This window comes from Equus przewalskii, chromosome 17, assembly GCF_037783145.1.
Source record: "Equus przewalskii isolate Varuska chromosome 17, EquPr2, whole genome shotgun sequence".
In the NCBI taxonomy this organism is placed as follows: Eukaryota; Metazoa; Chordata; class Mammalia; order Perissodactyla; family Equidae; genus Equus; species Equus przewalskii.
This window is the reverse complement of record NC_091847.1, coordinates 23,258,515-23,286,068: the sequence shown is the minus strand read 5'-3', so window position 1 is coordinate 23,286,068 and position 27,554 is coordinate 23,258,515. Positions and strand designations below refer to the sequence as shown.

Sequence of the window (27,554 nt, the reverse complement as noted above, 5' to 3'; positions counted from 1 at the left end):
AAAGTGTATTCCTTTAGCATAAGGGCAATATTAATCATTGTTGCCTGAAACAGAAACTGTTAAATTCACAATTGAAAGAAATAGTAAATGGCAATTGTATGTACATAGCACATAGTGTTATAAGTACAGAGACTTTGTACCTGCATCTATGCACAAACCAATGCATTGGTATGTAAATAACCTCTGTGTTTCAAAGAGAAGAGTCATAAGGGAACTGTTGCTGTGAGAGAATGAAAGGCATAACAGGAATGAAAATTCGGTTTTTTATTTCTGTGGGGAAATAGAGAAATATTTAATAACTAAACAGTCACATAAAAAAACCTTTCCCCTACTAAATTTTAAACCTATATTCCCATATTTAGGTGAAAACACGCAAGAAATGAATATAAAGAATTAATTTTTATAATTCAAAATCAGAAATAATTGCAGCTGGAAGAAACTTCTCTAAATTCATTCCCTAAATTCAGAAAAAAAATAGTAAGAAATATGATGTATCATATTCAACTATGAAAGACGTCCTCAGGAATTGCAGAAGCCTGTTGTTATGGTTACAAGCAGACATTCTTTTTTGTGTTTACACATAGATGTCATTTGGGACCGAGATTTTTCGTATGTGATCTTAGGTAAAGATTACATATTATATGGGTAAAATTTAAACTCTCATTTTGACATTTTCTCTGAAGTTTTCATTTTTCACCTCTAATTATTTATAACAAATTTTGTACTTAGGTAATTTTTGAGAGGTTACATTTCAGATGTTAAAATTACCAGAATGTCTGGTACAGACTTATCGAGAAACTTTAAAAAAAAGGTATAGTAATGGGGCTTAAGTTTGGAAAAGAAAATGAAATTTAGCCATCAGAAGTTAGCTACCCATAAGGAGAGAGACAATAATTCCTGCATTTATGAAGACTCATTTATACCAGAGTACAGTTAAACTATACTTCCTTCAATGCGGCAGAATATTTTCATAATATTCTTCTGGTTGATGAGTACTTAAATAGGAAAATCATGTAATAACATATATAAAATCCAGGAAAATCATGTAATAACATACATACAATCCAGATGCAATAGATAACCTCTTAGGTGGGCATCACTAAACCAAACATATACATGCATATATTGCACTAGATATACCATACCTAATAACAGCTAATATTTGCTGAACTTGCCACATGCTTATCTATGTTCCAAGTCTATTCCCTATATTCTCTCATTTAATCCTCACAGTGCTCCTATAAGGACAAACTGTTATTATCCTTTTCCAACCTATGAGCAAATCTAGGCTCAAGGAGGCTAATTAAAGCACCCAGGTTCACATGGGAGGACCTGGAATTTAAACCAAAGTCATCTGTTTCTAGGGCTTGTTTGCTTAAGACTCTACATAGTGCTGCTAAGGAAAACAAAAAAAGCTTGTCTATATATCTAGAGACCTGAGTCCTGTTCCAACTGCACCACTCTCGTCATAGACTAGGACAAAGCTCATCATCTTTTATGGTCTCAGTTTATCAGCAAAATGAAGGCCTGAGGCTTCATGACCTTGAAGACCTGTTGCAGCACTAAAATCTTCGATTAAGTTATACTTTGTTCTAAAATCTGGAAGATTGTTATCAAGGAATTTATAAGGTAGTTATGAAGCTAAGATTTATGTTCAAAGAACAGTTAGTGTGAACAAGATTTTTCATGCCTTCTTCCATCTAGGTAAAATTGTCATTCCCTTTTCTGTGCCTCCATGGTAAATAGTTTTATCATAATATGCTTTAATTTTTTGACTTGTTTTACACCCACTTTTATTGTATTTACTAAGAGATCTTTGAAGGCAAAAATCGTATCTGTCTACATCTGTGTTTCCAGTACTAAATGATATCTGATAGATAATATGGACTCAATCAATCAGCATTCAATCCACTTAAGAATGGCTTATGGGGCTTGTCAGAGATGTTCTACCAACCGACTTACTGAGTTAGGTTCTCTGATATGAGACCTGAAAACCTGCATCCTTACCATTTTATGGGTTCCTGTGTGCATGATATGTGTGTTGTTCAATTACACATGCAATAAACAAAAGGAATTTTATAACCAGTAAGGGCTAACATGGTTTCCCAAAGTGTGTTTCCTATGAACTGCTCTAGGAAAAGAAATTGTGTCACCCAAAACTATGTGGGAAAAAAAGGGCTACTTCAGCTCTCTCTTAGAGAATCATTATGTCATGTAGCATATTAAAGGCTCTGAGAAGTCCTACAATGAAAAAGATGATGCTTACTTTATTTAACAAAGTGATTCTCAAGTATATGTAATCTTATAATCTACCTTGAGAAATGTGAACTAACACCAATCAGGGAAGAACTTGTGGAGAACAGAGGGGACAATGAGAATTATGTCTGAATGAAAATATCTATATAATTGAAGAGGTAGGAGCAAGACAAATGAAATAATGAAACTACAGAAGTGAAAATGTGTGACAAAAATACTCCAACTAGAGCTGATTTCACACATTTCAATAGTGAGGAGAAGTTTGGAGAAGTATATTTGTGCCCCAAAATGGAGATCTTGAGTGGCGGGAAGGGAATTTCAGGCCTGGAACACTTACTGAACTTACTGAGAGTGATGTGCCAGATGTTGGACTCCAGGTTCATGCTCTTACTCTTGATAGCTTGGTTTAAGGTAGTGATAAGATTAGCCAAATATATTTTATTATTATTATTTTTTTAAGGAAGATTATCCCTGAGCTAACATCTGCTGCCAATCCTCCTCTTTTTGTTGAGGAAAACTGGCCCTGAGCTAACATCCGTGCCATCTTCCTCTACTTTTTATATGTGGGACGCCTACCACAGCATGGCTTGACAAACTGTATGTAGGTCCACACCCAGGATCCAAACTGGCAAACCCCAGTCCTCCAAAGCGGAGCATGCAAACTTAACTGCTGTGCTACCGGGCCAGCCCAAGAATAGCCAAATATAAAATGCAGAATACAAATAAAAATTTAGAATTGCTATTATATAAAGGCCAGACCATTTTAAATTCATAATTTACTTAGTGACTTCAAAAACATTATTCACATCCAATAATTTGCAATACTTTGTGGATAGCATTTAATGGAGAAAACTCTTTTTCACTTTTGGGATATTTTAATAGCAAGTGTAAGCACATAGGGTAAATAGCTAAATGAAAATATGAAGACTGACACTAATTAAACCCAAATTGAGTATGTTCTTTTTAATGTTACTGAAGTTATTTAAATACTTCTTTTAAATTTTTATTCGCTTATATTCAATTCTTAAGAACATAATACGGTTGTATTAACCCCACATAAATATGGTCATATCTAACATGTGTAGGAGAAGCTGACACAATCATGATTTTTTTAGGGAAAAAAATTGTTATGTTGGCGTTCCCAAGATTGAGAGGTCAATAAGGCAAAATAAACTATCTTTGCATTTTTACCTCTTTCCGACTCAGTTTCTTCCCTTTTATCTGTACTGCCATTATCTCTCGTATAGACAGCAAAGTGCTCCCTCATAAATTTACTAGAAAGGAGCTGGTTGTGTATTTTTCTATAAGATGTATTTTACTGAAGTATATTTGTCTTCAAAATAAAAATATACTAAAAATAGTTCAAGATTTAAAGAAACAGCTATCTAATCAGTTTCGGAAGGGCTTGCCCTCTATTATTACTTGATGATTTGAGATTTTCAAAATACGTTCAGGATTAACTTCCATCCATGGTAGCATTGGGGAGCAGTTGTAGTAAGTATTGCCCCATGCGAGGTTCACTGTGGTATTTCCAAACTCAAGTTTGCTTTTAAGTCCGGACTCTCAGTGCACTCTTTGAATCTTTGCTCACAAAATTTTATCTTTTGTTTAGTCCTTATCAGAGATATATTTCTCATTTTAGGTGCCACACTTGATTAGGACTCAATGACATTTTGGCTATCAAAGAACTTTTTTATTGTCTTTATAATCTACTATCCCCTGCGTTTATGCATAGCCCCCAAAATGATTGTCAACACAAAAAGGCATGTTTCTTACAATAATTACTTATGTTAGCCCTGTATTTGATAAATGATTTTTCTTGAAAACTTTTATTTCTTTTATAGTCTGCAGTTAAAATGTCTAAACACAATTATCTCTGTCACAATTTATAAGAAAAAATTTTAAGCAAAACTTTAAATTTAAACTAAATATACCGTTTTTAAATTACATACAGTAATTTTCATAGCACGTTATTTTAACCATACATCTTCCAAATCTGAAGAATTAACTGCTAAGTAATCTATACTTACTAAAAAGAAAAGATGAGGTCTGGGGAAGCTAATTGGGTTAATAAGTTTCAGTTTTATAGTTATAATGTGAAAAGGACATTAAAGATTCTCTAACTCAAAACTTGAATTATATGGATAAGGAAACATATTCAAAAAGATAAAATGACTTTTCCTACTACAAGAAAAAATAGTTTAATTAAACAGAAGTTCTAAGTTTCTAAATATACATACATTACATATATTTTATGGGGTGCAATATATGTTTAACTCAGTGAGTTTTAGTACCAATATTACTTTTTTCATTTTACTGTTTTTTTCCACTGTGAAATATCCTACTCTATAATTTCAGTGACATAATTTAAATCAGTGCTGTCCAATAGAACCTTCTGTGATGACGGAAGTGCTCTGTATCTACACTATTGGATATGATAGCCACCAGACACATGGTTATTGAGCACTTGAAGTGGGGCTAGTTTTACTGAAGAACAATCCAGTTCATGTAATTATATATGATTTTAATTAATTTAAATTTAAAGAGTCACCATTGGCTAGTGGCTACCACAGTGAACAATGCAGATCCAATCACATATAATGTACTCCTCCACAATTCATTTTGAATTTTCCATAGATAACAAACCAAAAGAAAAAATATATCTACATAGTTTTTTCTTCCAACATTATAGATGCAGTTTGAAAGTTTACATCTGTTAGTTTGGGTATTTATAATTTGTTAACACTTGTAGAAGTATTATATACTATAGATGTGAATTTATGCACTAGAGTTTAAAATTATATGGATGTTTCAAAGCATGCTACATGTTTAATTAAAAAATCATAAGAAACATTTGCATTGAAGTATGCTTCTTGGAAGCTAAAATTCAGAGAGGTATAGGAATTAAGTTCGGAGTAGCTGAGCAAATAAGTGAAATATTATGTGATGTTTTGCTTCCTGAGTGTCTGTAAACAAAATGACTATTGATTTTCTTTCCTAGGTATTTGTATTGGATTGACTGCTGTGAGTATCCTCACATTGGTCGTGTTGGAATGGATGGAACCAATCAGAGTGTTGTCATAGAAACCAGGATTTCTAGACCTATGGCACTGACAATAGATTATGTCAACCGTAGACTCTATTGGGCCGATGAAAATCACATTGAATTTAGCAACATGGATGGATCTCATAGACACAAAGGTTAGTCCAATAACAAAATGATTCAGTATTTTAGCAGGGCATAAATATTTGTTTAGAAAAAACATATATATGTATTCGTTATATATACTTTCTCTCATCAAATACATTTTTTAATTTAAGATTACATTATTATACTCTTCTATGACAATATTGGTAAATAAGAATTAGATATATTTATTCAGAATTTCTATAACCATGCATAAAAATTATGTTTTCTCTAATTGTATTTTTCTAAATAGTTGTTATAGTAAATGGACAAAATTTTTATAACTTAATATATCTGTATATGCTAATTGAATTGAAACAGAAAGATATTTGCTTGTAAGTGTAAGGCACTTATTGCAATCTGATAGAGTTTGCTCTTTTAAAAGTATTAAGTAAAATATAGTTCTTTAGGGACAGCAAAATAATACTATTTAAAAGTTTTCAATTATATTACATACATGATTAAATTTATTGTTATTTAATCAACAATAGCAACAAAAATTAACTTGGAAACAGTTTTCAAATTAGATTATAATTCAGGAAAAAATTTGAATACGAATGAATATAAAATTCTCGAGATACTTTATTTTTCCATACTTTGTAACTGAGTAGATTAAAAAACTCTAAATATAAAACTAATGAATGAAACAATTGGATTTGAGAGAAAGTAACACTAGAAGTACAGATGAAGAAAGAGAAAAATAGCTGAAGATGAGGGAATTAAGAAAAGCAGTGGAGAAGGACGTAATGAAGCATGGGGTATAGATGAAGATGACACAGGTATAACAGAAACTACAAGTGATTCAAATGAACACTCAAAATATTTTAGTTGTAGGTGGCTTTTTAAGGATTAGATTTTTCCCGGAATAAAAAAAGAGAAATGATTTTTTATTGATCTGAAGTGACCTAGCGTCATCTTTGTTATTAGGTGTTTTCATCTTCAAATAGCTCATAAAGTACAGCTTTCACAGAAAGATCCCAAATAAAGCCTACACGTTAGTCTGTTTTAGCTTATCAGATTGCTTTCTTCTCTGCCAGTAAACTGAGAACGTAAACCCAGGGAGGAGGGAAAGAGGAGAACTGGTAAGGAAGGGAGGATTGTTGATAATCTAATTGTCAGGTGAGGCCCTGCAAATGTATCCCAGTGTGGAGTCCTGAGAAAGATGAAGGCACTCAGTAAAAAAATAAATAAATACAAGTGGTAAAAGTCACTGAATCGACACCATTTTATAATTTTGCCTAAGTCCCTCTCAGTTGACATCTAAACAAATATGCCCTTTAAGTAAAAATGTTGACAGAAAGCCTTAAGAGGTGCTTTTTTAAGGGTAAGAACATTGAAGTCCAACAACCATAGTTGTATGAGTCACTTATTTAGGTGTTGGCATTTCAATTATAGAGATAAAGAACCTCATCAGGATGCAACTTGAGTGAAGAATTATTTAAAGATAACTTTACGGTTTTAAACAGAGCAAAAGTAATGTTGACAAATCAAAATTACACTTCGCATTCAGCAGTTATATCTCTCCCAAAGAATCAATAATGAAATGTTTTGCAACATTCTTAGATGGTATAATTGAAAGTTTCATTGTAGCAATCAGTATTTTCCCTATGAGACCTGGACATTTTCAGCATCCATATAAAGAGCTAGGTTGTTGTGAATGTATTGCTTTGTGCTCAAATTTCACTGTGTAATAAAATTTAAACGATTTTTGGTTAGATAGGTGAACGTTAAAAATATATTACAGCATCAAATATTTGCCTATTTTCATTTCAGTCTTTGTTTTTGAATAACAAAAATTGAGTTAAAAATATTGTCTATTAGAAACTATTAATTCCATCACCTACTCATTATATTAAAATTATATCAGATATGTGGATGACTAATGCTTTGAATACTTAATACAAAATTAAATGTGTGTAAATGAAGTTCAGATATGTGGATGACTAATGCTTTGAATACTTAATACAAAATTAAATGCGTGTAAATGAAGTGTCTTTCAATCATGGTACTGGTGGACTTTGGGTAGAGTTAAATATATAACAGGGAGAAAGGTACTAAATTTATTAAAGATTAAAATATCTGGCTGAGAGACAATTAGATGTGATGTTATTAACATTTTGAAATCTGATTTTGAAAGTACCTTGAGGCTCAAGGGGGGAGAAAAAGAAAGTGAAAGAGTTACTGCCTTCAGCAATATTTTCTCCTGAAGGCTTTCTCAGAAAGACTAATGAAAAATTCGTTATTTCTTATCAGGCATCTGCCAATATCTGAATGCAAGCCAATAATTGCCTGATAGTTACTAACGAGCTACTAATTGTAGACAGCCTGAATTATGCCACCTCCACAGCCAATGAAAAAAGGAGTCATTCATTTGCTATGTTTGTAAAGAAAAATAGCATCTTTTACTTCTTGCGTTTGCCCAATAAAGACATAAATAATGCTGTAGTTTCCTGGTTGTGTATTTGGAGGTGGAAAACAAGACATATATCAATAATAACTTTTGTATTAGTTTGGTCACAGACCTCTTTTTTTCTCTTAATCAGACAAGTATTGTTGTTCTTATTTATTTCGTTTATTAAAACTGAAGCCAGAGTTCATCAAAAGAATGGGATATGCCAGTCATGACAAAGTCATTTGAGAATATGAAGGGTGTATGAGAAATTTCAGAATTATGGTGCTGTTTTGTAAGTCAAATTTTAATAATAGAGAAAAATTAAATCATACATAGGACTTTACAGTTTAGAAAGTTTTTTCCATGCACATGTTCTGATTTAAACCATACAGTAATTCCATAAATGAAGCATTATTTTATTATCATTGTCCAGCCCAAGAACTTCTAAAGGTTCTGAATTATGTGCCCTAAACAATAGATCAGATTGCCTTCCAGGTACATATGACTTGCAATTTCCTTGAGAATTTCCATCTATTTTTTTCTGCTACCTCCTGTACCCCATCACACCTTCCTACAAAATCCAAATACTACATTGCTAAATTAAAAAAAAAAAAAATTAGTCAATTTGCTAGCTTAGGAACATTTATGTACAATCTTAGTCACATGAACTTCTCCCTAAAGCCTCTCTCTATCATTCTACTGGCTTTTACTCCAGTAATTATATAATAATATGGTATAATATAATAATAATAACGCCATAGAATATTATGCATACTACTGAATAACTGAGTCAGTTTAAGTCAAACTTTCATTGGTTCATTTTTTTAATTTCTCTGATTTCTTCCCTTTAGATCTGCCCATTTATTCATTCATTCATTTACTCATTCAAAAAACATTTACTGATGTCTCTTTCTGTGCCATGCATTATGCTAGGCCTTGGAGTTACAAAGATGAGTAATTTCCTGTCTTTCAAGCACTTACAGTTTACTGTGGAAAAACTGATGTGCAGGTAAAGGCATAAATTAGATTGGGGTTAGAGGTATATACAAAATACTATGGAAATGCAGGTTAGAGTAGGAAAGCCTTTGCTGAAGTGAGGGGTTCTTTGAGAAGTCTGATGGATGTAGTGTAAGCTCTCCATATGGGGCAATATAGGAATGATTCTTCACATAAAGGGAACAGCATGTGCAAAAATATAATCAAGTCTTGAAACAGCGTGGGGTTCACACAGTTTTCCTATGACTTGAAGTCATATAGGAAGGAGATAATGACACTAGATAAACAAGGGCAAATTGGGGCCAGACTGTGACAGGCATTGTATGCTCAGTAATTTGGAATTTATCCCTTAGGTCGCAGGGAGCCATTGATGGCATTTAGGTGATAGAGTGCTATTATTAGATTTGACAACAGCATGGAAAATGAAAGACCCTGGAAGGGCAACCAATTTAGAGTCTGTTAAAATATTTTAGGAGAAAATGCTTGAAATGATTATAGCTCTGGGAATGGGGATAAAGTGTTACATTCGATAGTTATTTAGCAGAATAAATAGGAGAGATCTGTAAGCTTAAAATAGCAGAAATATTGAGGATCAAGTTACAAATATTAAGTGAATGATTTATATTATTATCCACTTAGGGGAAAAGAGCTCACAGTTCTGATGACTTCCTAACTTCACATATATTTGTACATTTTTCAAAGAATTAAAAAATACCAAACTAAGGATAGCATAGAGATTCTTCTTGGAAAGCTTTGTTTTGATGAGAGGTATATTAATTTTAACAAAAGAGTCAACATAAAAGGAATTCTAAGGATGTGACTAAACACTCCCTATTGTTTCTTTCCCTACAACATTTCAGAACACCTGACAATTTACCTGGAAGAAAGATTGCAAATGAGTGAATCTCTCTCTGCCTACTTTCTCTTGAGATATAAAATATGTCCAATGAGAAACTTGGCAATTTCAGAGTGTTCTCTAGGCTGATATGTTCAGTTTTTAAATTTATATGTCTTTATACAAGAACACAGTGATTCTAAATAATAATATCCTTCTTGTAGGTTTGTATATTTGGGACAGATTCCTTACCACTCCCAAGTCACAAGCTTCTCAGAGAATTTTAGGCTTTGATTTTGGATAAGAAGTAAAATGCTGGAATACAGATCTTTAGGTGAAAGAGTCTCCTCAGACTGGAGAAAGCGAACCCTTCTGATTTTAAAAGAACTTAGGGAACCTAAGGATGAGGGTTAGTTGGGGTGAGATCTACTGCCCCTCAGCTTTCTCACCCTGAAAAGGGTAGATGACTTCCCTCGGTCTCAGTTGCCTCATCTATAAAAATAAGGGTGTTGGAAGAAAAATGACTGAATTCCAGAACTAAAATTCTAAGCCTCCAGTTAGGTGAACCACACAACCCTTTCAGAATCTGTAGCAAATCTCAAAGTTTTGACTTCAGGTTCTTCTCCATTTTAAGCGTGAGAGAGATTGGAAATCTGTAATACACAAATGCTTCCTCACTCAGCCTTGATGAAAATCTCACATTGTCAATTCAATTCTCAGGTCTCCAAGTATTATCGCAAAAGTTATTAACTTCTGTTAAAGTTGAACCCTTGTGAACTGATCAATTCAGTAAGAGAGTTAACACACGTGCTTGAGCATTACATTGTAGTAGACGTTTTGCACATACCATTTCATTTAATTGTTTTTGGCTTTCAATGGAAATTTTCTTAGCCTACTACTGGGGTGCCAAGAACTGGAATCATCCTCTTATAAATTCATAGCTTTATTAGAAGCCTACTGTGTTCAAGAAACTGTGCTTGATGCAATACATGCTCTTTTAGTCAGCCCATCAGTAAACAACTATGCAGTAAGTGCCACTAAAGCCATTTTGCAGCAATAAAATAGGTTTAAAGAGGTTAAGTAATTTGTCCAAAGTCAAATAGGTAGAAACTGAGAAAATCAGAATTTGAATCCTGATGTCTTTCCAAAGCCTGCTTTCTTTCCATTCTCTACACCGCCTCCTTGTTTTTGAACAGATAATTGATAGAAGATTTGTTGCCTGATTGTTATAGGTTCTACTAGCAAGAGTTACTGCATAAATGCACACTTAGACAAATAAAGGTATATTCATATCTAAATTTCTTCAGATTGATTTAAATAGTGGACATAGATAAATCGCAAAAATATGAGAAACAAAAACTTAAACCATCAGAACATAATTACTGTAAAAGAAAGCATCTATCTTGTTAAATGCAAATATGTTTTGTGTTTGTTTGTTTGGGGGAGTGAAGAGAGCAATAATGTTGCTTGAAATGTATAACCTGCGTTAGTGGGACAGTTTGATGTTACAATTTGCTGTTTCCAAACTAACTACATCTCCTGCCTGTGGGGAAACTTTTAAATCTTATTTGGAAATTCATGTCACAGAATTTCTGAAATTCGACCACAGTAAAAATCTTTTGTCATTAATTTTATGCATTCCAAAAAGTACAAGCTTCTCTGAATGGAATGTCTATAAAATAGGTTACAAGTATCTCCTGAGAAAAATTTCAGCAATCACTTTGCACATCTACCTTGACTTAGAGATTCTATTTTCCATTTAATGAAAAGAAAATTAAATACCAGAAAATTCTATTTAGGCCACAATTTCATTATGACTGCTTGTATTAAAGTACATAAATTCAGATGTAGTTTTTCTCATTTTCTGTTAGTTGTGCCATTGAACTTGAGATATCTTAGAGGCATAGTTAGTTTCTTGACAAAAAGACTGAAAATACTGTCTGAACAACGAAAACAAAAGGTATATTTGACCTTGAGTGTTAAAATTTATTTGTTCTAGTAATTTTTTTCCAGAATATTCTTTGTATCATTGAATGATTTAACCTTGTGTTAAATCATTGGTCATGTACATATTTTATCCAGCACACTGGAAAAGATATACGCTCGTAACTGCTAATTTTTCTGAGGAGTAACCATTGGCTGTGATTCTAAACTATAGTTTATCACTGAACAGTCTTTTATTTTGTGGAACAATTGTTTAAAATTTCATGCAATTATGTTGACTACAGCTCGTCATTTGTTTCTGTACTCCTAGACCTGAAGATCCTCAGACTGAAGTGTCAATATTGTAGTCCAACTCTGTTGTTTGTTTATTGCTCTGTGAATCTAGGTTGTGTGATGACAAGGCAATTCTGTGTTTGGATTTAAAAATCCAAATCATAACCCATGCAGTAATTGTCTAATTAATGTTGGAAAAGAAATCCAGATCTCAGCATGCTACTGGGGAAATAGCATAAAATATATTTAAACGGTTTTGTGCTGAGGGGAAAAACACACTGAAAAAGACAAAGGGAGTATTTTGTGCTCGTCTATCCTAAAACTCAATAGCTGTTGCATTGAGTTTTTAGAAAATTTAAATATCCGCTGAAGGCCACCAAATAAAGGGAGGAAAGTTAATAACAACACCCTCCAATTTTACAATATTCTAGAGTGTTTCTTTCTCTCTTTCTTTTTTAAATTGAAGTAAAGTCTTTCTTTCTTGGTAAGATATTGCATTTTAGTACTTTTGAAAAAAAAAATCCCTATCATTCACAGTCCATTACGAACAGTAGACTTCACAGGCTATTTTATGACAACGGTGTTGATGTGCTGCTGTTTACAATACAATAAAAGTTAATGGAAGGGAGCAAAATACAATTCAGTTACAATAGAAATGTTCCTGAACCAGTAAAATAAATTGAAATTAACTGTCATTTCTAAAGAGTCTTAGAATTTCAATGTCAATCATGTCTTTCAGTTTTATTTCTTGAATAGGATATGTTACATTAAATTTTGTATATGTTTAAATAGATTGTTATATTGCAAATGTCACATATGTTTCACATATGTTTTTAAATAGAAAAATTTTGTTTTTCCTTACTATGAGTTTTCACCCACTTTCAACAACCTTACCCATCCAAAATATGACACAGTAGGATATTGGGGATCAGTAGATTTGTCTTTGATTCAGGTTACCCTCTAATTTAGGCAAGTTGCTTTGCAGTGCTATAGTTCTGTGTCCTTATCCATCGAATAGGACTTCTAATCAATCATGATTTTCCAGCACTTCTTGAAAGAATTGGCAGAGGTTGGAACTGGGGCAGAGGAGGACTGTCCTATCAATTTCCTCCCTTACCCCTGCTTTTTCCTGGGACCACCTAGAATACATTTGAAAATGCTTGCAATATGTTACACTCTTCTCTGTTTTTATTCTAGAAGCATGTTTATAATTGTAGGAATGTGGGAAGACCAGACATAAATTCATGTGAATGGCTCTACCTGATGCCTATCCCAAAGGCAAAGTGCTTTTCAAAGGCTTTGGCTTTCTTTAGGACTCTCTGACAAGCACACTCCTAATGCTTATGTATGTGGATTATTGTAACTCTTATGTTTAGTTCTGATGGTCAGCTCTGAAAACACATCTCCAAGTGTCTGTGAAGGTTTTTATCACGAGCAGAAAGGCCCAGAAAGTTTCAAAGCAACAGGAATGTATCTTTACCAAGGGCATGAAGCAGTGTTGCTTTGCTTATTTCAGAGATTGGAGAGCTGTGTCATCATCGAGAGAAAATATTTATAGGCACAGTCTAGTTTTCAAAATTAATGTACTATAATTTTCCTGCTTTACAAACCCTCCCATTTATTAACAGGAATACTCTTTTTAGATGTTAAATATTAAAATGGTCATATTTGACCTTCTATTGTGAATAATTTAAAAATGTGTAGATGAGAAAGGGGAAAGGATTGAATTGTATCAAACTGAATATTCCTGATCTATATAGAGAGCACGTATTATTTGAGGTGACAAAGTGGAGAAGAGGAGGCAAGAAATACTAGAAAAGATTAAACAAATGATGCCTTCAACCTCTTGACAATGGCTTTAATCTAAAGAATGGCTCTAAATAATTTCTATATTTTGCCATCGTACATTACATTCATTTCAAAAAGTTATACATTTAATTGTCCCAATAAACTACTGCATTATGGAGGGACACATAACTGTTTTTGGGCATTTGATCAGTGTCAGTATTCAAAAGAGGCAGCCTCAAATAATAGACTCCCAGTAGCATCAGCTCATATCTGCTCTGGACTATGACCCATGCTGAATGGAAGAACTTTATTTTTCCTCCTCTTCAAGGTCCCATTGATGGATAAACTTTTTGAAATATCATGGTATTTTTATGGGAAATAATAAATTTTGGACATTCTATCATAATATTTGAAAATGTTGGCTATCCTTAGTGTTCCTGCCATTTCTTAATGCTTTTATTCATTTTGAACAATGGATTTTGGATCCATTTGCCTGAAGTGTTTTTGAGTACTGAGACCATTAAGCAGAATTGTTACTAAAGAGTAGGCAGGAAAAATGTTCATGGAGGGAAATGTTCAATGCAACATTTTGTAGCCTGTTGTAGAGGGTTCTGAGTAAATAATTACTTTAAATAAAAAGATTTTGCAAACAGTAACACTGAAGGGTATACATAATTACTGACAAAGAAGGAACATCCTGGGCCCTAAGGTTACATAAAGCACACTCTTTTTTGACAGGGCGTTTGTAACTAAAGCTACTGGCTCAGCAGTCATTCTCTGGAAATTAGTTTACTGTGGCCATTTTCCCACCCACCCACTCTTCTCCGTTGTTCTTGGTAAACTAGAAACCATTATCCACCCACCCACTGACCACAGTCATGAATCTTCTACTTCCTTTGGCATCTTAAACCACTTTCTTCCATCGTCTACTTGTATGATCTGTTTACCAGCCTACACTCTCTTGGTAGCCTTTGTTTAATCTCACCTCATTTTGTCAATGGTAATTGTTTTTCTTTGTGTCATTTCTTCCTTTTTGTTTTTCATGCTCTACTCCTTTAATTCATGCCCTGCCTTCTCTACCTGTCTTGTTGTACATTATTCTTCTAGAAAGATATCAGGGAAAATTGTTAGTATCAGGGTCTCTCAGAAGAGAGGATTAGTGAGCATCCTGATCCTCCCTTTTGAAAACAGATGTTTTAGTCAGGCTAAATAGTTTGCACCATACTGCCTAGGGGATGGGTGTCATTGATGGCTTTTGATCAGGGAACAGATATGTGAGATGAAAGAAAAATATTGGAAATATTAACTGGAAGGCGTTCTAGTTATCCTGACTCAGTCTTTGTTAAAAGGCTGACTTCTACGGACTGTACCATCCGTGCTCTTTCACTTTCTTGCCTCAAATTGGGTTTAATCCATGGGAAGCATTGGCAGGAGGTTAGATGTGGACAAAGGAAGTAGTCAGAGTGTCTAATCATCCCCTTTTCCTCCCTACCCAATCATAGTGGTTTAGCAGTGGCTGAGTTCCTCTACCAAATGGCCACTGCTCTTCCTGGGTTGCTCTTTTCTCTTTTCTTCAGTTTTCACCAGGTTCTGGTAACAGACCTAAGAGAAAACAAGCCATCATTGGCTCTTTAGCCATGCCCACACCTCTGCAAAAAATTAACAGAAAAATAATATGACCACTTGCACATAAGACTGCCTTCTATCAGGTTCTTTTCAGTTATCGTTTAAAACTGTGTTCTCTGTTTACAGCAGGAAACTTGACTGATACAAAAGAGATTGGAAAAGGTTAATAACAATGAGAAAAGTTAGAATAGTTCTGCAATATTTCAGATGTGAGCGAATGTGAAACTTTCCTTTGGGTAATGGCATCAAGAATAAGAAAAACGGGAGAGTCTTAAAATATATTAAAAAGAAAAAGAGAGGATTTAATGTTTTATATTATATGCTTGTTAACTTTAAAGTTGTAGAAGGTTAAGTTTCCAAACCTAGTCAGTCCTAGTTCGAGGGCTGGGTTGACCTTAATGGATCATTCAGGTATTTCCTTCCAAACGATACATAAATTCTTTATAACCAAAGAAAAAAACTCAATACTCAAATTACTCTGTAATCTGGATTCCTTCATAAAAGTAACTGCCAAATTTGGTGTTCCATTCTATGACCTTTGTTTTACTTTTGAAAATATTACTAAAGCCTTTATAGTAATTTTTAAATAATAAATTATAAGGATTGCTGCATATAATGTGATATCTTAAAATAACATTTAGATCCTAAAAGTAAATCTAAGAGGAGAAATAAGGAAAAAAATTGAGCATCAATAGTGAAATTTCTCTTTAAGTACTAGCCCAATGGGCAATGTCATGTTGAATCTGCCATTATCCAATGTTATATCCTACCCAAAACACCAACCATGAGATTTTAACTCAATGAAAGATGAGTACTATGTTATTGGTGCATTTTGTTCTTAAGTCAAAAACTACATTAATCTTCAATATAAAATTAGAATGGTATTACCCAGGAATATACTTGTTTAGCATGATAAATACTATCTAAAACATGAATAATCAAGGGCATTGTAATGGAGTATCTCTAGCTGTGAGGCAACAGTTAAGCCAAAATCTTATTCTGGATTTCCACCTTTTCTGTTTACCATAATTACTAGGAACCTTAGTAGGATAGCATCCGACTTCACTAAAAGGGAAAAACTCCACAAAGGAGTATTCCTTTGCTTTATTTTTTGCAAAATATCAACTCCTTTCTTCTGATAGATACAGTCTATGAAAGAAAAATTAGGAGCCTAGGGCTTGAGTGGAATGCTGGAAACAGTACAATAGATAATGCTGTTACACAGACTAGAGACCTATCTACAGGAAACAGCTTTAAAATAGGTTTTAAATGTATAATAAGTACCTGTTAAACTGCAGCCCATATGACAGACCTGTTTTTTTCTGTCTTTTTTTGTGTTTCTACTGAATACCTACAAATGAGATTCCTTAAATTTATTTTTCACATTTCTCTTTTAAGTAAGCGAAGGCAGTCTTATGTACAAGTGGTCACATGGTTTTTCCCTTATAAAGGATAGCTATTATCATTTAGAGAAAACATTTACTATTGTTTCCATAAACTGAACAGCATCTCCATATTTAGTAAGAGTTTGTTAAATGTTCCTCTCATACCATCATATTCTTGTTGCTGTTTATATATATATATAATATATATATTATATATTTATATAGTATATATGTACTATATATTATATATTATGTAATTATATTATAACTAATAATTATTATTATACTTATGTAATATATAATAATATATTATGATATATATTTTAAAATAGATCTTTATATATCTGTAATTATATATAATATATATTATGGATATGTAAATACATACCTAATACATGCATGCATGTGTATATATGTATACTTATATATCTGTAAGGTAGAAATAAGTAAATAAAGAAACAGCAAATAATGAACAATCTTCTTTTTCTTATTCTGAATCAGGAAAGTTTCTTGTACCAAATATATGATGCTTTGACTGGGAACATATTGTTTATTCTCAATGCGAGTTGAACTCTTCAAATGTTGATGGCACAACAAACACAGCATTCATTTATTTATACTTATCATTTAGCAGTTAATATATAGCATTTTTTTCACAGAAGCTTAAGTAGATAGTCAAATAACTCTTGTGAAGAGATTTAGGTCCTAAAGAGGAAATGAGGCATACCGCCAAGTTATGAGCTGAACCCCTAAAAAGGCAATATGTAAAGATTTCGTTTGCTTGTTTTGCTTTCTTTTGTTTGGTGTGATTTTCAACATTGGCTGTGGTATTAAGAGAACTTGTCAACATCTCTTAGAGAGTAGTTTTTTGGAGCCAGTATAGTGTTAGATGTGTGCAACTAAAATTTCTACTATTAACTCAAGATGGTATTTTTACTTGGTTTGTTTGGTTTTTCAAGAAGGAATACTCTAGTGGTTGTGTTTGATGCTGTTTGAGAAATAAACATGTTTGTCGAATGAGAAGGCCTGCAGTGGGCTTATAAAGCTATTGGTGATAGTCCTGTTCTTCATTGCCAATATCAAACAAAGAATTGAATGAAACAGACGGTCATTTTGGGCAAATGAACTAATTTTCTTCACTTTGACCTGACATTTCTGCATGCTCTGTACATTCAGCCATGTGCCATCCTTCTTCTTAAATAAGTGTTCATCTTTCTGATCTCCATATGTTTATATTTTCTGATAACATAGGGTTTCTCACAGTTGATTCACTACAAGCTTAGATGTAGTAAATTTGTCCAGTACTTAAATTGCCCCAGGTCCAAAAGTCATAAACAGTGTAATTGCTGTCAATTAATTAAATAACCTGACTTTCACATGGAGCTTATGAAATTAGTCCCATTGCTTTATATACTCGTATTAGTTTTCTAGGGCTTCCATAACAAAGCACCACAAACTAGGAGGTTTAAACAACAGAAATTTATTTTCTCACAGTTCTGGAGGCTAGAAGTCCAAGATCAAGGTGTTGGCAGGTTTGGTTTCTCCTGAGGCTTCTTCCGTTGGCTTTGTAGATGGCCGTCTTCTTGCTGTGTCCTCATGTGACTCTTTCCTGTATGTGCACGCCCTTGGTGTCTCTCTTTCTCATAAGGACACCAGTCCTATTGGGCCCCAGTCTTTTGACCTCATTTAACCTTAGTTACCTCTTTAAAGGACCTGTCTCCAAATACAGTCATACCGGGGGCTAGGGCTTCAACATGAATTTTGGAGGAATAGAGTTCAATCCATAAAGAGAGTGCTAGAAGGTAAAGTGGCAAAGAACTCTGGACCCAGAGAATCTGATTTAGATTCAAATACCAGTATCTTCATTTACTAGTTTTTTCACTCCCTTCTTTGGCCACGTTTTGCAGATCTTAGCTTTCTCATCTGCAAAGTGAGGTTTACTATCACACAATAGAGTTGTGGTTATGAAATGAAGTAAGGTGTACAAAGTGGAGATCCTACTGCAGGGATTCTGAGCCTCAGAACTTTTGATTCTTGGGCCTGATAATTCTTTGTTGTGGGGCCAGAATTGCCTCCCCAACCCGTTGAGAACCACTGGCCTAGTTCCTTGCACTGAAGTGCTTAATAAATGTCAGCTGTAGTTACTTATTGAATAGCTAAAAAGGCTATTCTACTTTTGAGATGCTAATAGGCAAATTCTTACAAAAACTTCTCTTTTTGTACAGAAGTTAATTGAATCTCTGGTGGACTGAGTTTTTTTAAGTGATTAATTCTTTTAGTCCGTATTTAATGATGTAGTTACTTCTTTGTATCTAAGGAAGTCTGAATTGAATGTTTCTGATGCCATCAACTTTTTCTGAAAAATTTTTATTTTATTTTGAAAATTTCCAAACGTGCACATATGTTAAAAGATTGTTATAATGATCACTCATCACTACTATTCATCCAATTGTTAACATTTTGCCACATTTGTTTTACCTTTCTGGAATGAATTTATACAGCCAAAGGGAAGAAAGGGAATAGTTTGTACAAACAACTCAGACACAATTCATTCTGGTAAAGTGTCCTTTTCATCTTTCTATCCAATTCCACTTATCATTTTAGCGATGGGCTCCATCTCTACAGAAGTACACAGATAATTCAGTTGTGAGTACTTGTATCAAAAGAGTGCACATCTGGATTTTTCTTGATTTTTGCATCCTTCGTATGCATAGTAACTGTTTGGAGATGGATTTCTGGCTAGACGGTACCTTAATAGTAGTCAACTGCTTAAAGGGTCACCTATTTGGAAGAGTCTCATTTTATTTCTTTTATTTCTGTTTTCTCTGAGTCATAGTGAATTCTCTGATCACATTTGACTCTTTTGAATAAAAATAACAAATCAACAGATACAAAATTTCTGCTTCTAGTTTACAATATAAATTTACCCAGCATTTTATTTATTTATTTACTTGAGGAAGATTAGCCCTGAGCTCACATCCATGCCCATCTTCCTCTGCTTTATATTCTGGATGCCTACCACAGCATGGCTTGACAAGAAGTGCCATGTCTGCACCTGGGATTCGAACTGGTGAACCCCGGGCCGCTGAAGCAGAATGTGCGCATCTAACTGCTACACTACCCAGCCGGCCCCATACCCAGAATTTTAAAAATAAGGCTGTAAACTTCTCTAGTAAGAGTGAATCATATTTGAAGTTTTGGTAGTTTTTCGGTTATACTAAATGAGGAATACGCCAAACAATTCTCAGTCATTAAAATCTAATTTATAAAAGAGTACATATTGCTGGACTTACAGTACCTTTTTTTCATTAATGAACATTTTCTCAAAATTTCTAAAAGTAGATCCAAAAATTAAAACTGAGAAATAGGCCAGAATGTTTGCACAAATTAGGGAATTTCCATTTTCTTTATTGCTTTTTAAAAAAAAATTGAAGAAAACTCTAGACGGTTTAAAATTATTTGATCCCAAACAACCAAACAAATTTAGTGTGTCTTCTTGATAGGACCCTGGAATCTCTTGAATGAAAAATTCACATTTGTGATGCTCAATCTATTATTTGCATTTAAACCCAGCCTTATAATGAAGGTATAATTATAAAACAATTTTAATCTGCAACTAAACAGTTTGATGACTGTTAAATCTGCATAATACATTGTTATCTGTCACACTTATTTTCCTTCATCCCTATCCCAGCTAAAATACTCATAAAATCTCAGTGACTAAAATGGTTTATAGTAGTCTTGCAGTCACTCTATCTCCAGGTAGATAGATATTTCATCCTGAATATTTAATTTAATTAATTTAAAAGAGGGAGAAAGCAGTACAATGACCTGTAGATTTAAGGATTTAAGTTAGGAACAACTGGATGGAATATATATATATATATAACTTTTAAAATGTTGGATGTTATTTGTTTCTGGTAAAGCATCCATTACTCGTGAAAAGGATTGCATTCATTTTCTTCCCAGTGGTTGAACCAAGCTAAATCTGAGCAAAGCAAACTCCTGCGCCAGATTCTGCATTCTCTTAACTGGTAATAAAGAACTTTGCTGGCCTGACAGGTTGTCACAACAATTATTCACATGAGGTTCTGTAGCAGTTGTATCTGTCAGCCCATGTAGTATTGAATATTTTAACTGGCAGTCTTCCAAGACTGAACATTAATCTTACCATCTCCTATTACAGTCCCTAATCAAGACATTCCAGGGGTGATTGCACTAACATTGTTTGAAGACTACATCTACTGGACTGATGGGAAAACCAAGTCACTCAGCCGTGCCCATAAAACCTCGGGAGCAGACAGACTCTCACTGATTAACTCATGGCATGCCATCACAGATATCCAGGTGTATCATTCTTATAGACAACCTGATGGTAATTATTCTTTCCATGATTTCCATAAATGCATCAACATCTTTTAGTAACATTCCATTTTTGTTTCCTCCAAGGTTAAGTGTAATTTTATGTTTGAGAAAGATTACCAGATTTCATTATTTAGCATAATTGTATGGAATGAATTGAGTTGATATCAAGTATTGCTATTAAGGGATATGATTACAAGTTCAATAATAGTACAAAGAATTGTTGGTTTGTTGAAATCATGTTAAGCTGAAATGATAATAAAACATAGTTGGAGAAGTGGAGACTGCATTCTTGAGATTATTTACAAAATAGTTTAGGAGCCTTAGTTTCTGGAATACTGGATGAAAGGAATTATATTTAAGTAGCTCTAGGACTCTAAAAATGAAGACTATATCAAGTTTACTTAAGCATATGTCTATTAGGAATTCTATCAGGCCCTATGGAAGAAATCTTTGATTATTTTGCCTAAAACACATATTTGGTGTAGAAAACAAAGCCATTGCATTCTTAGTTGTAGATCATTGTTTTATTTTACATTTATATTTCTAAACATATGTATGTCTTTATCCAAATGCTTCTAGTCTGTTTATTTTTATGATAGACAATTTTTTCTACAAAGTGCTTGTTTTTATGGAACCACATCTTTAAAATTATTTAATATTAAAATAAATGCCATTGGACAATAAGTAGAATTTGTAGCAAAAGAATATTATGTTTATAATATTGGTGAGTTCTTGATAACAAAGCTGTATTCAAATACAAGTTATGAAGCTTAAATGTCCCATCGGTAATCCCATATTATATTATTGGGCTTGATTATCCTGTTTTGTTGTTATTTCTTTCTCATCTGTAGTCTCCAAACATCTCTGCATGATAAACAATGGAGGCTGCAGTCATCTGTGCCTTTTAGCCCCTGGAAAGACTCACACCTGCGCGTGTCCCACCAACTTCTATCTCGCAGCTGATAACAGGACGTGCCTATCCAACTGCACAGCCAGTCAGGTGAGTAGAGGTCTAGCAATCATTCTACGGGATGTATGGGTGATAAAAGTTTTGCCTGAGTTTTGTTTGTTTACTTAAACCATCTTTGAAACATCATTTTTTTTGTTCGGCATTATATTCGATAATTGTTCCATACGTTGTAGATAGGGTCACAGAGTAAGGGAAAAGCAGTTAGGTGAATATTGTTCAAATGGGAACTTAGGAATTAGGAAGCATAAATAGAGGTGAAAAGCAAAACAAAAACATAAATGAAACCCATTATTGCACAGATCCACACAGAATGATGGTGCAAATCATGAGTGTGCATAGCAGAATCCTCAAAGGAGGTTTGACATATTACAAGATGACAAGGTGATTGAGGCATAGGGTTGAGGCTAAGATATTGGGCTAAGATTAAGGCAGTTTAAACAAACAAAGAAAAAATCTTCCTAGATAATTTGCTCTGTATCACCATCTCCACCTCTCTCTCATTTCTCAGAGCAAGTGATATGGAAAAAATGAACTGGGTGGAAAGTGATTTTCTAGATATGAAAAGTTGTGTGATCTAAACAACTCCCTCTGAAACCTCTTTTTCTTCAAAATGTAATTATTTTTAGTAAAGATAGCCAAGAAGTTAAATTTTCTACTTAATGGAAAAGCTAATACTACCTCAACATGCCTCTCAAGTTGTGAGTAGGAGTATCATATATTAAAGAATTGTACAAATGCAAAAGATTGGACCTCTTCCAGAAAGGCAGTATGTGTAATGTTCAAGGACACAGACTCTGAAGCCAGACTGAGTGTGGCCATAACCCTAACTCTGCTTTAAATTGGCAGGATTACCTTGGGTTTGTTACTTAACTTCTTAGAGCCTCAGTTTTCTCATTTTTTAAACGGGGATGATAATATTCCAAGTCATTGTTATGAAGATTACATGAGAAAAGTTCCTACTGCATACTAAGCGTTGTTATTACCCTTGCAACTAGAATATACTTGAGTACGTGTGCAATTAGTGTGAGCTGCCATCAGGAGGTTCTGATGTCCAGTTGAAAGCACAGGTCACTATCTCTGCTTTCTTTACAAAGCGTGTTGTTTTAATTATAATCCCCTAAGTGTTTGGGTAAACAAACTACATTATTTTTAGAGAATTGGAATGTAAGTCACTACGAGAGATACAGTCAGCTACCTAATTATTCCTAGGGGTAAAATTTAAGGGAGAAATCACATCTTTTAAAAAACATTTTAAAAAACAATTCCTCTTAGTGCTATTTAGTTTAGACGGATTTTCAGCTTAATCTCCAGGTTCCTCTGATATAACCTCTGACGCTTACTCTAGAGCGGTCCGTGAGTCACTCTGTTGAGGCCATAGGTGACAGTAGAGAGTCAATGCCTGCCTAAGCCGCTACAGTGTGATGAGGCTCAATAGCCGACTGGAAATAAAGTGAAGCCGAAAGGTGCTAGAAATACAGATGAACATCTCAAACAGCAAGACATAGATAGTAAAACATCAGCTGTATTGTAGTCATAAAAGGAATAAAACATTTTAGGTTATTATATAGGAAAACCTATAATTATGTTTATTCAATGCCAAAAAATCCAATAAATTAAATGAAAAATGAAAATAAACTAGAAAAGTATTTTTCATATAATTAAATTATTTCTCAATTTGCTATCAACGATGACACCACTAAAATATTTACAATTTTCAAATACCTCCAATATGTTTTGCACAAATTTTTTAAATATTCAACAATAGTGAGACAGAACAGAAAAATCAAATTCTGGGTCAGATGTCTTTGTTTGCAGTAATATTTCCTAAAAAAAGAACTCTCACTTGATTTTTTTCATCTTTAAGAAAAAAGTTAATGAAGAATAGCTAACAATCCGTTAGTGGTTGTCTCTGTAAGTCTTATGGTTTATGCAGCCTTTTTACCTCTGATTCTTTTCTGATGTAATGGGAGGAAAAAACTATCTACTGCACACATCTTGGAGAAAAGTCAGTTCATAGAAACACAATTTTTGGTGAGGTAGAAATTGAAAGAGAGGAAATAATCTAGGTATTTCAGAATCATACCATTAAGAATTCTGAGGAAAATTGTTGCATTTTTAATTCATCTTACTAAGTGATTTTGATTTGTTATCATCTAATGATTGCAACCAATGATATATCCCCCCCAAAGTATTGATTTTTAGAAAAATAAAATAGGCAAATCAATAAGAATTCTATTAGGACTGAAAATGAACATATGAAAATCTATATAAAAATCAAAATTAAATCTAATTCTTGTAGCACTAATCACTTCGAATATTAGATTTAAATAAATGTAATTAGGAAATAAAAAGTAAATTAAAAAATGGCTTTATTTATCGTTTAAGTGGATACTTTTCCTGTTTCAACTAAACACTGTAGTGAGATTTGCATTTTATCCTTGTGACCATTTTAGTAGACATGTATTTGGTATTTTCTTTATAGCTTCTACTTGTGGGTGATAATTGCAGTCTGCAATTTATTTTGTGAAGATATTAGTCTTGGAGAATATTTACCATGAAGGATGTTTTATGTTTATATTTAGCATTAATTTTTTTAAAAAGTCACTATATATAAATATGAAAAAATGGAGCTCAGACACAAAATAGAAGAGATTTTCCTCTGAGGGTAATGAATAAAATCTTGATTAACATAAAAAGTAACATAGCAAATATATTTTACCCTAGCTTTCTCTTAACTCAAAACCCTTTTATGTGCTTATTAAAAATGAAATGGCAAGCAAAATCATCATATCATATGTAATTCCAATGGTTGGTGTTTATTTAAATCAGAAATATTTAGTGAATTTAAAAATGTATATTTTAGGTATTTTTCAAATGTTGATTGGGAAGACTTTGAATATACTCAGGAGACCTGAAATCCTCTGACTAATATACTTTGATATACTGTAATGACTTGGAAATGTTTAATGTTCAGGGCAATTGCTTCCAGAGTTAGCCTTATATCCCCAGACAGTCACTATCTATAAATGCAATATTTTTCCTCTGGCAATTTGTGAAAACCACAACAGACATAACCACAGGCTAAGCAAATATGGGAAAATCAGTCAACAGCCAGATCTTCTCTTGGATTCACAGTGCTCTGTTCCCTCCCATATTGCCACTGGGGGAAAAAAATCTACTCTCTTATTTTAAAAAATATGAAATTGTACCCTGAATCAAATCCGTGATATCCAGACGGGTTTAGCAAAGGCTAGCACCAAATTCTCTCTTACTTGAAAAAAGGAACAGTATTTTAAATGAACAAAGTTTTAGCTTGCTAATCCATTTTTATTAGAGGAAATTGAACCTAGGCTATATTTTTCTATATTACAAATCTGTCTGGCATGCAACATAAGATAAATGCCACCTTGATCTTTCTTTCAATCACTCGTGTGGGAATTGCAAAAGAAACGTTTCAAAAGGGAAGTAATGAATTTTAGAAAATTATCCATTTTCAATTCCAGATGAATGTTGTAATATATACTTTTCATTGCATTTCTTAAAATACGGAAGAAAAAAATTTGATAGTGCTAGAAGAAATTTACTAAACTTTATCTATTACTTAGTTTTAATAGTTTAAAGTGAATCTTTTAATGGCAAATGTTTCAGATACACGTGCTCTCTGTATGGAAAGTAGGATTCTCTTTAGTTTCTTCTCTTTTATGAAGGTAAGCTTAGAACTGAATGTTCTGAAGAAAGGGATTAGTTTTTGGTTTGAGAGCACTAAGGAATAAATTGAGCTTTCTTGGGCTAGTGGTGAAGTTAGCAAGAACAATAATTCAGTGCTCTGGCTCAGGGGATGAATTTGAGCTCAGATCACCTTCCTGAATAAAAATAACGTGCAATAATAACCTCCTGAAAATTTTCTTCAGCAGCCAGTCACCTGTGTGCTAAATAGCCTATAAGTAAATATTGCCATACAACATTTTCAACTAACTTCTCTGTTGTTCATCCTTACCTTGATGCTTCATTTTAAAAGAGAAGAGTTAAAAAATTTCTCTTCCGGGGGGCCAGCCAGGTGGCACAGCAGTGAAGTGAGCACGTTTAGCTTCTCGGTGGCCTGGGATTCACTGGCCAGGATCCCGGGTGTGGACATGGCATCACTTGGCACGCCATACTGTGGTAGGCATCCCACATATAAAGTAGAGGAAGATGGGCATGGATGTTAGCTCAGGACCAGGCTTTCTCAGCAAAAAGAGGAGGATTGGCTGTAGTTAGCTCAGGGTTAATCTTCCTAAAAAAATTCTCTTCCTATACATAATACAGTTATTATTTTTCTTATTACTGTTTCTTTAACTATTTTAAATGGAAAGGACAATAGACCAAATAAAACACAATAATAAATAATGAATAGTTTTTTGGATAATCTTGAGAACAAGTTTTATTACAGCAGTTTTCTTGTATCTACTTTAAAAAATAGAATAGCAAAAAACTTATGGACGCCTTATTTTTTTAATTATCACAATTTCTCTTATTTATCCTAAAAGATCATGTGTATTTATTAAGAATTCTAAAACCTGAAAATCACTATATTGATCTCCACTGCTTTAGAATATTCTTAAATTTTTAAGTGGGGCAGATATTCATTGTGGTAAAGGCAGTATATTTAATGTTCAGGAAATCCACAGGTTCATAGCATGACGGAGCTGGAAAGGATCCTCCAGATTGTCTTCAACTCCTCATTTAGTAGCTAAGAAACAGAGACTGAGAGATGTTAATGGAATTTTCCAAGATTCCTAAGAAAATGCAGTTCAATTAAGTTAATTCAAATTAACTAAATTAGTTCAACTGAATACGTTTTCCTGATATTCCTGATGATTTTTAACTCTATTCAGTGTTTGGCAAGCTTCTTCTATAGAGGACCAGATAGGAAATATTTTAAACTTGCGGGCCACATGGTCTCTGTAGCGACTATGCAACTGTTGTGGTGGGAAAGCAATCGCAGACAATATGTAAATGTATGAGCTTGTGTGTGCTCAGAAAATCTCAGGAGGTTTTCCTGAACAACGTTTTTTTCCTGGTGGATCATTTTGCTGCTTGTTTTGCATTTTTTCTCTATTGTGGAGTGCTGTAAGACCACCATAGTTCACGTTTGCAGCAAGAGAGCAGGCTGGGCAACTCCACCCCAGTGAGTTTTTAAATATGCACTATATGTGAGTAGGGTTCTTCAACTTTTTTTCCCTTGTTTTTTAAAGTTTCGTTGCAAAACTGATAAATGTATTCCATTCTGGTGGAAATGTGACACTGTGGACGACTGTGGTGATGGATCAGACGAACCTGATGACTGTCGTGAGTACATTGACTAATATGGGAATTTAGAAGTTAGAACTCCTTAAATCCTAACCTGGAAAATTGAAGCTGTATCTGAAGTATTACCTTCTGATATTTTTCCAAAATTGAAATAAAAAGGTTTTATATGTCAATTTTCAAAAATACAACAAAAATTGTTGCACTGTCTTGGATATGTCCGTGATAACTGTTACATTTAGAATGGCATC

The 27,554-nt window shown here is 33.6% G+C and overlaps 1 protein-coding gene across 4 annotated transcripts in view; it reads left to right on the top strand.

Annotated features, from left to right (window-relative positions):
* LRP1B (LDL receptor related protein 1B) overlaps positions 1–27,554 on the top strand; it is a 1,824,802-nt gene that overhangs the window by 1,593,910 nt on the left and 203,338 nt on the right. For all 4 annotated transcript variants that reach the window (XM_070581263.1, XM_070581262.1, XM_070581261.1 and 1 more), the window contains 4 exons: positions 5,258–5,457; positions 20,869–21,057; positions 21,899–22,047; positions 27,252–27,345. In XM_070581263.1, coding sequence (XP_070437364.1) covers positions 5,258–5,457; positions 20,869–21,057; positions 21,899–22,047; positions 27,252–27,345 — 632 coding nt within the window. The remainder of the gene's footprint in view (positions 1–5,257; positions 5,458–20,868; positions 21,058–21,898; positions 22,048–27,251; positions 27,346–27,554) is intronic.